Genomic DNA, 13,641 nt, shown 5'->3' on the forward strand with positions numbered 1-13,641 from the left:
GGACAGCCACCATAATAAACCCACCTCCATCCTGGCACAATGCTCAGCACCCAGTACACAACTTCCAGCTTCCCTCTCTAGGGCCTTGTGACTACTTTTAATTAAGGGGCCAAGCAGAGTTCTAATTAAACAATCAGCGGATGGGTCAGCATCTCCCAAGTCCCAGCTGTGCTCAGCACTGGGAGCTGTGGATACCCCCCCAAAGCACCCAGCTGCAGGGCTGGCTCCCCCCAGAGGGACCTTGAAAACCCCAAACCACACCAGGACCGGCTGAATGAGAGGAACAGAGGTCATCCCCACCCCTCACCGAGCCAGGCTTTCCTGAAAAAAAAAAACAAAAAACAGGCCCCCAAATCCAGGGCAGCTCCCCCGCAAGACAGGGATGCTGCTCAGCCTGACCTTTGGGCACAACTGTGGCATCGCTGGGGAAAAGCAGCTGTGGGTGCTTTGAGCTTCGTGACCCACCTCCTCTGGGATGAGAAGAAAACAGCCCACACTGCAACGCTCTGGGATGTTGTAAATAAATATATTTTAATGATTCTTCTTCCATTCCAGTTCATTCTTTTATACATTTATTTATAAAACAGTAGTAAAATTTTTTAATCAGAGCACAGTGCATTAAAAAAAAAGAAAAATAAAACAAACAAAAAAAACCCCCGAAGATTAAAAAAAAAAAAATAAATCCACAACTGTTTATTCACAGCCAGGGGAATACGCCACGGCTTGTGCTGAGCAGCAGACGATCCTCTGCCCGCTGGTGCCCGGAGCAGGGTGGGTGCGTGCCCCAGCCAGCCCTGCACAGGCCGTGTCCCACCAGCGAGGGCCCAGCAGAAGCACCCCATAGCCACGATAATCCTAAGCGACCAAGGATCTCGTACACCCCACCCCGAAGCACCCGCACAGACCCTCTGGTGTCTGCAGATCCGCCCATGTCTGTAGGTGCTCAGCACAGCGTATGGGGTGCTGCTGCCCTGCCGTGGGGATTATCCTTTTTACAGGCACTAACGGCAACACACGAAGATGCCAAGGCCTCCTGTGAACGTGTGGGGTGAAATAACCCCAAACCTGCCAGGGCACAGCCCAGTGCCCCTCGCCCAGCACCCCGACATCCCCTCCGCCCCTCTCCCCGCACCCCAGCAGGGCAGCGGCCAGTCCCTGCACTGCCCCAGCGCCCCAGGACACCTCCAACGTGTCCTCCCTCTTCCCTTCCCCCTCTCCTCCCTCACCTTCTGCACATCCCCGTACCCTCTTGTCCAACAGGCACCTCTCCAGGGCTGTCCCCCACCTCACAACCCCAAATCCAGCCACCATGGAGCAAGCTTGTCCCTCCTGGGCTGGGCTTTCCCCTCACAGTCCTAACCCCACGACATCCCCCATCCTTGGCCCAGGATGGGGTGCACCCAGTGACCCCCGTCCCTGCGTGGGCCCCTGTCTATCCAGCCACAGCTCCCAGGGCCCGGGGGGGTGATGCTGTGCTCTAGTGCAGGATCACAAAGGGGTCTCCTCTCCCCAGCCTTCCCTGCACTCCCCTTCAGGCTTCAGAACAAATTTGGGTGATATTTTCCTTCTGAACAGTGTCCCCCTCCCCTGCCCAGCTCCCTCCCTGCCACCAGCCGAGCTGAGTAGACAAAAGTTGATGCAGAGCCCAAAGCAGCTCCCCATCACTGAGCCATCCTGGCTGGGGAACGAGCTGGTGACGCTGAGGAGAGAAATACACCCCGTGAGCCAAAGGCAGAGCAGCAGCTCAGGTTTGGCAATCGGCACAAATCACCCCCTGGTCCCTGGCCAGAGCCCAGACCTCCACGCCCAGACATGGGGCAGGACATCCTCTTTCAACAAGTATCCCCAAAATAAAAATCTTCTGTTCTTCTCTTCAGAGGGGCAGGGCTTGGTGTCGTGGGGCAGAGGCACCTCTGCAGGGATGTCCTGAGGGAGGCTGAAGGTCACCCGGCACCATGCAGCCCTTGTCCGGAGGCCAGCGAGGTTATGGGGTGCTGGATGCTGGCAAACCCTGAGGTGGGGTCTCCTCACAAGGTGGGGATCACAGCAGAGGGTTGAGCGAGCATCAAACACCCCATCCCAGCTGTTCTGGAAGGCTTCAACATCAACCTAAATTTGTAGGCTCCAACCCAGGTCACTCAGACAACACCCCCCCGTGCACCGTGAATTAACGTGCGCCAAATTAACACCCCCTCTCCCTCCGGCCCTGCGACCCAGGGAGGCAGCGGGTGCTCCGAGGAAGGAGGAATCATGAAGGACGTGGCACTGTGAAGCATCCACAGGGCTCAGAGTCCCCCACTGGGGAAGACTCCTTGGGGACGTGGGCTCCCGGCGCGAGATGGCAACGAGGCAGCAAGGCAGACAAAAAGCTCTGAGCATCGTCCCCCTCCTCCCGGGGACTTGAAGGCTCCTGTCAGCTCCGGCTTTGAGCCAGCACCCTGGGGAAGGGGTTCGCTCCGGGAGGGTTTCACTGAAAGGCAAAGCAGCCGAGATCACGCTCCCAGGCTGGGGAATCTGCAGTCAGGCCAACGCCATGGCAAGCCGAGAAGGTCCGCTCCAGCTCCTGGCAAAAAACAAGCTTGCGAAAGACATGGCGGTACCCGGCGAGCCTTGATCCGAGACCCCCGTTGCATAGAGAAAAGGTACTCCTACGTAGATTCAAGTGCGCGGCAGGACGGGCTCCTCCTGCGAGAAGAGTGCCCTGTAACTTCACTAACCAAACTCGAAGGTCCAGTCCTCGCCCCCAGCGTTGGAGCAGCTCCTCGTCACAGCATGTCTGCATCCTCCATGCTGAAGCTGCTCCGGCGACTGCTGGCCTTGGAGGCCTCTGGGGACATGGCCGAGAACAAGGGGTCGGAGGCCAAGGGCAGCATGGTGTCCTGCATCAGCATCAAGTCCAGCTCCTTCTTGGATAGGGATGGGAAGGAAGCGCTGTGGCCGGGCTCCAGGCTGTCCGGGAAGCCCCGGGAGCCGTCGTCGAAACTCAGGCTGTGGGTAAAGTCCAGCTGGTGGTAGGGAGACTGGGGTGGTGGAGGCAACGTTGGCTGCGGCTGCGATTCGGGGTCCGGCGCTGGCAGCAGTGGCTCCAGCGTCCCCTCGTCCCCGCTGGCTTCTTGCTTAACCACCTGCTGAGCCAGCTCGGCCACGTTGACACCCGAGGGCGAGGAGGTGGGCAGCCCGTGGACGCGTGCTTGCATCTCCAGCTCCTGCCAACAAAGCACAGGAGGGCTCCAGCGGGGACATCACGCGTGAGGACACGCACGTGGGCATTCACGGAGGCGGCAAGGACAGAGGGACCGCGAAGCTCACAGGGAAGGAGCCCATGGAAGAGGCGAAGGATGGAAAATGGTGACCCATGCAAAGCTCAGCAACACTCGCTGTGGTGGCCTGAGCCTCAGAGGTCTGGTTTGTCTGAAAGCTTTGCTCCTGGTGACTTGACAAGCCCTAAGAGGGAGGAGAGGCCTTGCCCGTCCCCTCGGCGGGGCAGGAGCGAGCTGCTGGCGGGGCTGGAGCAGAGCAGAGGGAGGGAAGAGCGCGGGGAAACTCACCTGGATGCGGAGCAGCAGCTGCTTATTCGTCATCTCCAGACGCCGTGAGTGATTCTCCAGGTCTCGTGACCTCTGCAAGTCCTTCTGCATCCTCTTGATGTAGTCCACAGACGCCTTCAGGATTGTCCCTTTGTTCCAGCGCACGTCCCTGCCGTGCAGGATGGAAAGATTGTCACCTGCGTGCCAGGAACATGTCCCCTCAGCCCTGCTCCACCAAAAAGCCCCTCTGGGAAGTATCGCCTGCCCTGGAGGCGAGGGGCAAGCAAGCCCACAAGACCCACAGTTACCCCAGCCCCGCAGAAACCACTGATACGTACAGGTCGTTGGCCTTGGGGATCAGCATCCCCAACTCTTTGATGCGGTCGTTGATGTTAAACCTTCGCCGTCTCTCGACTGCAGGGTGAGAAGAGAGGGATGGTGGTGAGGAGGCGTCGGGGAGATGGAGAGACTCGATGTCCCACAGCCCCCACCAGCCACATTGCTGCTCCTGGGGCTCGGAGCCACTGTCATGCCCCCCAAAAACCCTCCAGAGTTGGGGGGCTCAGGATGAGAAACCTCTGGGACCAACCCTTTGGCACTCTGCTCCCAGCCATCGCCCCAGCAGGTCTGACCTTCCCCCAGTGCTAACGAGAAGGACAAGAGGGCGTCTCCTGCACTGCAGACATTTTGCAGAGCTGAGAAGGAGCGAGTCAGGGCAGGGGGCTGTGGGGGGTGGTTTCTGAGGCGGGGGTGGGATGGGAAGAGGTTCAGCTCAGAGAGGGAGAGTGATGGGGAAAGGGCTGCAGGGGTGGGAGAGAGAAAGCCAGGCCACCCGCGGGCAGGCAGCGCCGAACTCACTCAGGTTGTGATTGTCCTTCTTCTGGCGCTCTTTCGCCAGGGCTCGGCTCTCCGCATCTGCAAGAGACCCACGACGTCACCCAGAGGGGACAAGGCTGCATCTTGCCCCATGAGCATCCCAGGTCGGTGCCAGAGCACCCCAGCATCCCCCAGAGCCTCCCTCCCCATCCACAGGGACAAGGCAGCCCCGGCCAGTTTTGGCACTCGCCGTCACCGCCGGCTCTGGGGCCGGGGACGTACCTGTCAGCTCTCTCTTCTGGGTGAGGTCGGCGGGGCAGGAGCTGCTGGTGACACCCACGAGAGAGGCTGTCACCTGGGGGTCTCCGCTATAGACATTCATGTGACTGCTGGACATCGGCAGCTGAAAACCAGAGGGACAGGCGGGTTAGCTCCATCCGGGGCTGTGGGACCGGGGTTCAAACCCGGCTGCTTGGCCTCTGGGATGTGAGTGCGTAGCCCAGGCAGGTGTAATTGTCTTCCTGGGCCCTTAAAACAGCTATAATCAGAGTAGCAAAGAAAACAGGACTTCAAAGGGCGCAGCTGATCCCCTCCCACGGCCAACATCTAAAATAGGGCAGATGAATCACATCCGAGAAGGGCTCGGCAGGATGAATCCCACTGGGAGGCACAAGCTGCCATATGGATCCGACCCAGGAGACGGGGCCGCTCCGAGAAAGCTTCTGGCAGGGAAACCTCTCCCGGCACTATCATCCCCCCGCGCTGCAGCAGATGCTTGGTCCATTCCCGCACCCCTCTCCCGTCTCTCCGGCTTTTTATGAGGGCTCCCCACTGCCACTAAAAAGGAGAAGAAGCTGAAGAACTGGCTCTTGCAGTTGCAAAAGGGAGATCTCGCCGCCTCCCTTCCCCCAGCCCCAGGGACACCCGTCCCAGGGATGAGGCTGCGTTGGGCTGGCACTGGGCATCGCTGCGGGGACGTGGCAGAGGGACAGGTCCCCTCTGTGCCACCTCCGTCCCTGCAAGCACAGGGCTGCGGGACCCCCAGGCTGCTCCCTCTCACACCCTGGGGTCTGAGCTCTTCCTAACACCCATCAGAGACTCACTGTGTTGGGCATGTGGACTTCGGGGTTCATATAGCCCAAAACGTCATCCAGGCGCATGATGTCATCGATGACCTCATCGAACTGAAAGGGAAAGGCAGAAAGTGCCAATGGGCTCCTTTTGCCCTTTCCAGCCCCTTTTGCCCCTCCCAGCAGCGCGGTGGCACCTCCTCACCTCCCGCTCGGGGTTGGAGCCGATGTTGAGCATGGCCATGGGGCTGTTGGGCGCGCTGTTGCCCGCCGACGAGGACATGACGTGGCTGGGTCGGACGCCGGGGGACGCGGCGGGGGGCGGTTTGGGAGAGTGGCTGACGGGGCTGACGTGGGCAGCAAACTTGTTCCCGTAGGTTTCGGAGAGATAAGCCTGAACTTTCTTGTCCCGTGACTTCTGCAGGTGGTACGTGGTGGGATTCTCCAGGTAGGACTGAACCTATGGGGAGACAAACCATGAGGGATCTTCCGCACCTTCCCCGGTCCTGGAGTTGGCGGCGGGGGGACACACTGTACCTTGAGGACCTCTCCAGGCACGGGCGGTGGGGACTGGTAGTGGACGGGGGTGTTGATGGCTGGGGTGGAGGCCACCGGCATCCGCTGCTGCTGCATGTAGTTCATCATCATCTGCTGCTGCATGCGCTCCCTCTCGGCCTCCTGCTGCGCTTGCTGCTTCATCAGCTCCATCCGCAGGCCGATGCGGGACGCCATGGTGACTAGCGGGGTGGGAGGTGGGAGCCCGCCAGGCACGGAGGTGACCCTGAGAGGAGGAGGACACGGCACATCAGCAGCAGCTTGTTTTGCAGCAGGGAAACTGAGGCACGGGGAGGGAGCAGGCATCCTGGAGCAGCCATAGCAGCTGGTGACTAAGCCAGACGGATGGGTATGCCCTCCCCAACACGCCACCGCTCTCCCTGGGGACAACCAGGGCACCCTGGGGGGGACGGGGAGGGCAGGGAGCAGCATGGACTCACGTACCGCCGGGTTCAGCTGGAGCGTGCTTTGAGCCACCAACTTCCAAAACACCGGAGCAAAGCAGGAAGGATATCAGGGAAAAAACAGAGCCCGGGAGCAGAGCGAAAGGGAAAGGGAAGGCAAGGGATGAGCAGGAAGAAAAGGCCGGCGGGTGCCAGGAGCCAGAGGCAGGGTTTAACCCTCAGCCCGGCTGCCCCAAAACCTCGGCTCTGGCGTGGGGCGAACAACGCGGCTTCTGTGCGGGGCCGGCACGCGAGCGCGGAGGCGGGGGGAGGCGTGCGAGGCCCCCGCACCGCACAGACCGGCCCTTGTTCCCCCGTACAAAGGGGACGGCGGCCCGTGGAGGGGGGCAGAGGATGCCAGGGCGAGGGGAGCTGCCCTACCCCGGCTCACCAGGGCACGACCGCGGCTTTCCATGGGGCTGGTTTCCCACCCGGGGCTGGGATGGGGATGCGGGAGATGCTGTATGGGATGGGGGCCTGGACCGCGGCATCCGCTGGGTGGGAAGCGGAGCACAGGACACAGAGCAAACACTGCCAGGGGACCAGGCAGGAGCCAAACACCCGGGGTTTGCTCTGCAGCAGCATAAGCAGACAAATCTGGAGGGTTTTGCTATTTAAATACAATGTGTAATTGCAGACAAAGGGGCCACGGCGGATACAACACACCGGGGTTTTGGTGAGGCATCTGATACACAGTGCCACGCGATATCCTAAGGGGGAAATTAAATCAAGCCAGCATGGACAGAAATACGATTACATGGATCAAGAGCCAGCTATTGAACGGCAAGAGGAAGGTAATTAATTAGACATGGTGGCCCATCTGAAGGGGGATGGGAGAAGAGGAGCCTGGGACAGTTATCAATCGGAGCTTCGTTAAGATGCCTGTCGCTGACGGCCTTAGAGGAGGGCACAGGGGGATGTCTGAGACGAGCAGCGGCAGAGCCCTGGAGAAGGACCCAGTGACACTAGGGACAGCCCACGGCAGATAAAACAAGGCTGAAGGGGGATAAACCGCAGCTGATGCACAGGGGGGATGTAATAACCCCAAATATTAAGGGCAAGGTGAGAGGAAAAGTGTCCAAGAGCCGTGACGGGATGGGATGAGCCGTGGTGGCGTGGAGGGACTGGCCATGCTTTGCCACCCCAGGTCACCCCACAGAGCCGGGGGACAGGCAGGGCAGGGAGGGGGAGAGGTGCAGGGCCCACGCCAGATGGCCGTTTTCGGGGGGCTTCCAGCATCAGGGCAGAGCAGGAAAGGGATTTCAAGCCATGCCTGGGAAACTTTGCAGTCAGCCCCTGTATTTGCATGCAGGCAGCTACCCACAGCCCTACAAAGCACGTGAGCAGCAGCAGGGCTGGGCGCACCCCACGGGTGGCTGCAGGGGGACCCTGGCTCGATGGGCGCAGGGTAGGGGGACACGATGGGGACACGATGGGGACAAGGAGGAAGCCGGAGGGACCAGCACCTCCAGCGCTGGGGAAAACCCGGTGTTGAGGGTGAGGATGGAGCTGCAGAGTTGGGGGGGTTCAGGCTTTTCTCAGGAAGGACAGCCGGTACGTGGGGGCAGGGGGGTGTCATGTGAAGTGAGCTCAGGCGTAGCCACCCACAGCACGGCGCCCACCACTCTGCCTGGCTGCAGGACCCCCCCTTATAGGAAAGAGGAGTGGGGGGAGTCAAAAGCGCTGCCCTCTCCCCCCGGGAAGCTCCCAGGGGAGCCACCGAGGGTGAGGATGGGGAAGGGTGACCAGAGTTGGGCCCAATAAGCAGAGGGGGGAAATTAGGTCAGGTTTAAAATAAGCCGCTTGGTTCTGCTTGGCTTCCCCCCCGCACCCCGAAACACTGAGCAGCTTCTGCTTTCGCTCTGAGTCAGCCCCAGTGGGAGGGCGGCGGGTGGGAGGGAGGCAGCCGGCAGTGGGAACGGATGGGGGGACCCAGCCAGCATCACGGCGCAGGCATGTCCCACCCTGGGGGACACGTCCAGAGGGGCAAAAACAAAGCATGCAGGATGGTGGCTCCATCCAGGATGCATGTTACTCCTGGGAAGGTGAAAGATGTCAGTATCCTGGAAAAAAATCACACCCAGCAGCTCTCCCTTCGAGCTGGAGCCATCCCCACGCGCGGGGTAGCCCCAGGTTAGTCCCTGCCTGGAGGGGACCCTGGTGAGGGTCTGTCCCGGCAGCTGGCCTGGCTCCGAGCGCGCAGCAGGGCGGCCCAGGGCATGCCCAGGCGTTGGGTTTCCTGGTGGGTGCTGCCAGGGCACCTGCTGGGGACACGTCCCCATCGGTCACCGAGAGGGGAGGTGGCAGGAAGCCCGGAGTGGGCGATGGAGCAGTGGGAAGGGGATGGAGAGGGAGAAGAGGGGCTGAAGGGTGGGAAAGCAGGAGGGAGCAGGGACAGGGTGGATGGCACCAGCCCCTCTCCACACCCTGACTCAATCTTTCCTGTCCGGGGGGGGGCATAGGGTGGCTTTTCCCACCCAGGCGGGTCCTCAGGCCCCTGCCCGTGGCACAGGGTGCGCTGCCCGTCGCTGCCCATCGGCAGGAGAAGCCTTGGAGTGGGGCTGATCCTGCAGCCCCCAGCAACAAGGGGGAGCCCAAAGCTCTGGCCCTGGGTTGACCCAGGAACAAAGGGACAAGGGACAGATTTCCCAAGAGAAACTCAACCTGTGCCTCAAAACCCCCCCCGCTGCTGCCCCTGCCTCCTTGGGGTGCAGGAAAACTCCCACGCCAGTGCAGGATTGCACCCTAACACCAGGGCAGCTCTTCCAGTGAAAAGGTGATGGGGAGCAGCGGGCTCCATTGGTACCCGGTCGGGGGGGGACCAGGCACCGGCCCCTCTCCACCACCACACACCAGACCCACCGCTGGGACAACGCGCGGGGCCAGAGCCAAGGGATTAATCTCCCTTCAAAATATCTCTGCTGCTATTTAGCGACACGGTTATTTCTGGACCTTTCTTGCTTTTCCTCTGGGGGTGTTATTTCATCAAGAGACCAACGCGCTCCTTTCCATGCTGGGGCAACACTTGGGGTGGGGGGGCTCCAGGCGGAGGATTCCTGATGGCACCCAGAGCTGCTCTGACCCTCACTCAGGCTTTTGCACGTCCCCAAGCTGTCCCCTGTCCCCATGGGAGCCCAGTGTCACCCCCCCTCCCCGGGCTGCTGATCCATTTTGCAAAGCAACAGCCGGCGGCGCGGGGTCGGCTGCTCAGCAACCACTGGTACTTGGTGGAGTGACATTGGGTGCTGCTCCGCAACGCGCGGGGCCGAGCACCAGCGTGGGGCACCCAGTGCCACCCCGAGGGGACAAAACACCTGGAGTCGCGCCACCGTCCCCACACCCATGCAGCACCCGCCGCCTCCTGCCCCAGCGCATCGCTGCGCCCAGGTGTGGGTTAGAAATAAAAGCTGCCGTGAGGCAGTTTCCACATTTAGCCCCTGCAAAATACAGGGGGATCGCGTTACCCTCCCTGGGTGGCCCAGTGGGAAGCTGCACCCGTGCTGCCTGTCCTGCCTGCATCCATGCTGCCTGCACCCACGCTGCCTGTCCTGCCTGCACCCACGCTGCCTGTCCTGCCTGCATCCACGCTGCCTGTCCTGCCTGCACTCAGGCTGCCTGTCCTGCCTGTATCCACGCTGCCTGTCCTGCCTGCACCCGCACTGCCTGTCCTGCCTGCACCCGCACTGCCTGTCCTGCCTGTACCCACACTGCCTGTCCTGCCTGCACTCAGGCTGCCTGTCCTGCCTGCACCCGCACCGCCTGTCCTGCCTACAACGTAACAGGCACATACACACTCTGCAAAACGCAGCACATCTCCTGCCCACCCCTTCAGAAGCTGGAGGGAGAAGAGGGGAAGCGATGCCCCGCTCAGCCCCAGAGACGCCGCCGAGAACCCCCAAACTCACTGCACCGAGGAGCTGCCTGCCCAGCCCCACTCCCTTGCCTGTGTTTATTTCCCGGTCGATTGTGGCCATTTGTGAGTGGAAAAATCAATCCACGGCTTCAACTGGGAGCAGGGACTCCCTGGGGAAGGAGTGGAGGCGGGGTGGGGGCCATGCCACCCCCCTACCCGCCGCCCTGGGCTGTTTCATTGATAACCAGGAGGGCAGCGAAAGGCAAGGGAGAAGAAAGAAGTGAAAACAGCCCTGTTTCTTGCTACCGACCCTGCCGAGCCTTCCTTCCCCGTTTTTCATTTTCAAATGCTGGAGGGGGGGGGTGAGACAAAAGGGGTGGCGAGCGACAGAGCCTGGCACACCCCAACCCTGGCAGGGCGAAGCACCCACCAGTTTTGGGGAGGCAGCGGTTGCTGGGTCCAGGCAGCCGGGAGTCTGGCGGGGTTTGCTCCGGACCGAAATCTGCTCCGACAGCGCCAAGCTGCCACCCCGCCGGGCACCCACAAAAACAGCCCCCACGGGTGTCCGCAGCCCTGGGACGGGCTCTGCTGCCACCCCGCTGCAGGGAAAGGGGGTGGCAGGGCAGGGGTTACCTGGGCGCAGGACGGCGAGGTCGGGGGGGTGCTCCGGGTGCCAGGGCCGGCGGGTTGCAGCTCCTTCGCGCTCCTCGCCGGGGCCAGCCTGGCTCCTGCGCCGGCCCCGAGTTTCCTCATTTTCAGGACCCTGCTTTTAAGGCGGCAGCGGCCACGCAGGGTGCAGCGAGGGGGGGAAGTTGCAAAAAACCTCCAAACCTGCTTGTTTTTCTCACTGCGACACAGGAGTTAGCAACCGAGCTGAGAAAAAAAGAGTGGCAAAAATAGAGGCAGCCACCACCGCCGGGCTCTCCGGAGTGGAGAGCCCAGTCTGGGTCTGCCCCAGTTGTGTCCCCTCGGGAGCTGCCTGAAAATGCAGAGGGGTAAAAGCCGTCCCTTGTCACTCCAGGGGACACAGGGATCCCTCACCCTGCGTGTGCCCTCAGTGGGGGTAGAGCAAGCACCAGCACGATGCAGCTGGATCCAGCCCTGCACGCCGCTGGGCAGCACGTGGGGTCCCTCCAGCACCCACAGCTGGTCCCCACCGGGATGGCAATGCCACCACCAGCCGGCACCAGCCAGGATGGCAATGGCAAAGCCAGGGGATGACAAGGACGCCTGTGTGACACCCCGCACAGCTGGCAGGGTGCTGGGGGACCCCCCCATACCCCTTTGTGCAAAGCCACTTTGCACCACATCCCTTCTGCGAGGGCAGTGCTGCACCTCCCCGCACACCCCGAGCAGGTCAAGCTCCCCCGTGCCGGGCCGGCGAGCCGCTGCCGTGCCACCCTGCCAGCAACGCGGCTGGCACCCGTCCGCTCCCGTGCAGCTGGGACCAGCCCCGCGGCCTCTCCCTTGCCCAGACTTGGCAAGGCCACTGCGGGGGTGATTTATGCCGTGCCAGCGTCCCCGTGGTGTCAGGGTCAGGTAACGCCGGCACCCAGCGGGAGGAAGGCCGGGGGCTTTCATCTTCATCGGCACGCGGAGCAGCGTAGGGCCGTGGTTGGAAGTTCCAGAAAGCGGCAGTGGGACAGGGTCCGACCTGGGGTTTTAGGAAGGGATCAGCCACACAGGTGGCCAAACCCTGTCAGCAGAGCAATCTCCATCCTTGGAGACACCAACCTAACACCAACACTGGCCACACTTGGGGCTGGATCAGAAGCTCCAGAGGTTCCATCCAGCCTATGTCCCCCTGGGATGAGGACGGGGTGGTGGGAAAGGGGGAGCACGGTCTTGTTTCCAACCCCAGAGAGCAACAGTGTCCCCCTCATCACCCACCCAGCAGGCAGGAGATGGGTCAGGCAGGTGGACGGCCAGAGCCACCCCAACCCCATCCGAGGCGCCTTCCCCACGCAGCAGCATGCAGCCCTGAAAGGGAGAAGGAGAAGGCGGAGGGACTTGGCAAATAAAAGCCCGGGTCAGTTGACAACTCCAGTGAGAGGCTGAGTCACCGGGACTGTTTTTAGCCCCGGCATCTCAGAAACGTGGACCGCGGCGTTGTTAACAGGCACTTGGGTCAGAGGCCAAATGTTTTCCCTTCCATGCGTTAAATACCGCTCCTGGAAGCGGCCCAGGTATCCAGCACAGTAAAAACATTAACACAACTCTTGTAACGCAGCAGGACCCTGGCTAAAGTGGTCCCCAAACTGCCCAAGGAGGCTTGACCCACCAGGGAGGTGTCAGGGACCTGGTGGGGGGAAAAGCATCAGCCCCCGGGTGCCAAGAGCCAGGGCTGAGTGTGTTCCTTGTCACAGTGACACTCCCAGGGCAGAATATATGAGGTTTATAAAAAAGTCTCCTGCTCTGGGGTTCTGGTGGTGCCAAGGTATATCCATGAGAGCCCACCTTTGTGTGGCAGCTGTTGCAGGGTTAATAACACACAGCTTTGCTCCGACACCTCTCCTTCACCCCCAAAAGCCACTCCTTCACCCCCAAAAGCCACTCCACCCCCAAAAGCCACTCCTTCACCCCAAAAAGCCCCTCTGCCTCGTGTGGCACAGCTCAGGGACACACACTCCATCACCCTGGATGGGCACGGTGGGTGGAGGCTGGCACCCACGGGCCGGGTCTGGGTGCTCCCCCCACAGGGCTGAGGGAGGCAGGGGGACCCCTGGGACCCCACCACAGTGGGGTCAGATCCTGCCTCCATGGCTGTTCCAAACGGGAGCAAAAGCCCTTCCCGCAGGGCGGCTGGCGCGGTGCAGGAGCCCTGATTGAAACATCACTGTCCAACTGACCACTCGGGGAATTCACAGCCCGCCAGCGCAAACAGCCCAAGCCGACAAGTTCCTGCCCTCCCCTCCCACTCCCTACCCAACAGCGGCAATTAAAAATAAAAGTGTTAACAGGCAGAAGGACGTTCCTTGGGCCAGGATGAGCCAACGGCAGCGCAGGGACCGGGGAGGTGCCGCGGCCGCAGCCCGGCACTGCTGAGTGATTAATCAGCCCCGTATCGTGTCCACCTTTCAGCGGGGAGGCGAGGAGAGCCGCGGGGTGACCTTGGAGGGGCCTCAGCCATGGCGGTGGGGAAGGACACGAGGCCTCATCCTGCTCACCTCGGCAAAGGTCAAGCTCCCAAGCACGTGGGAGAGAGCCGGGAGCGGGGCCCTGTGCGCAACCCGCGGCCAAAGAGCAAACCCCGTCCTGCTCCAACGTGGGCTGACTCCAGGCAACTTGGGTGTTGTTTTTTTTTAAATAACTGCAGAAATGAGCAATAAGAGGAACTGGGAGAACAGCACCATCCCTGCCCCCCCCCCCCCCCCCCC

General features: G+C 61.6%; 1 protein-coding gene across 4 annotated transcripts in view; it reads right to left on the reverse strand.

Annotated features, from left to right (window-relative positions):
• Window positions 1–542: 542 nt before the first annotated feature.
• Window positions 543–13,641, reverse strand: part of TFEB (transcription factor EB) — a 13,601-nt gene continuing 502 nt past the window's right edge. The window contains exons 1-9 of one of the 4 annotated variants that reach the window (XM_026864162.1): window positions 10,898–11,099; window positions 5,951–6,194; window positions 5,619–5,873; window positions 5,447–5,527; window positions 4,626–4,746; window positions 4,386–4,442; window positions 3,866–3,941; window positions 3,549–3,696; window positions 543–3,206 (exon numbers count right to left, since the gene is read on the reverse strand). In XM_026864162.1, the coding sequence (XP_026719963.1) occupies window positions 2,766–3,206; window positions 3,549–3,696; window positions 3,866–3,941; window positions 4,386–4,442; window positions 4,626–4,746; window positions 5,447–5,527; window positions 5,619–5,873; window positions 5,951–6,145 (1,374 nt within the window). In that variant the 5' untranslated portion in view covers window positions 6,146–6,194; window positions 10,898–11,099 and the 3' untranslated portion in view covers window positions 543–2,765. Of the gene's footprint in view, window positions 3,207–3,548; window positions 3,697–3,865; window positions 3,942–4,385; window positions 4,443–4,625; window positions 4,747–5,446; window positions 5,528–5,618; window positions 5,874–5,950; window positions 6,335–6,412; window positions 7,224–10,897; window positions 11,100–13,641 lie in introns of those variants that run through there. The other 3 variants (XM_026864161.1, XM_026864163.1, XM_026864160.1) reach the window with 3 other exon arrangements.

This window comes from Athene cunicularia (genome assembly GCF_003259725.1).
Source record: "Athene cunicularia isolate RWA chromosome 26 unlocalized genomic scaffold, athCun1 chr26_part1, whole genome shotgun sequence".
Classification (NCBI taxonomy): Eukaryota; Metazoa; Chordata; class Aves; order Strigiformes; family Strigidae; genus Athene; species Athene cunicularia.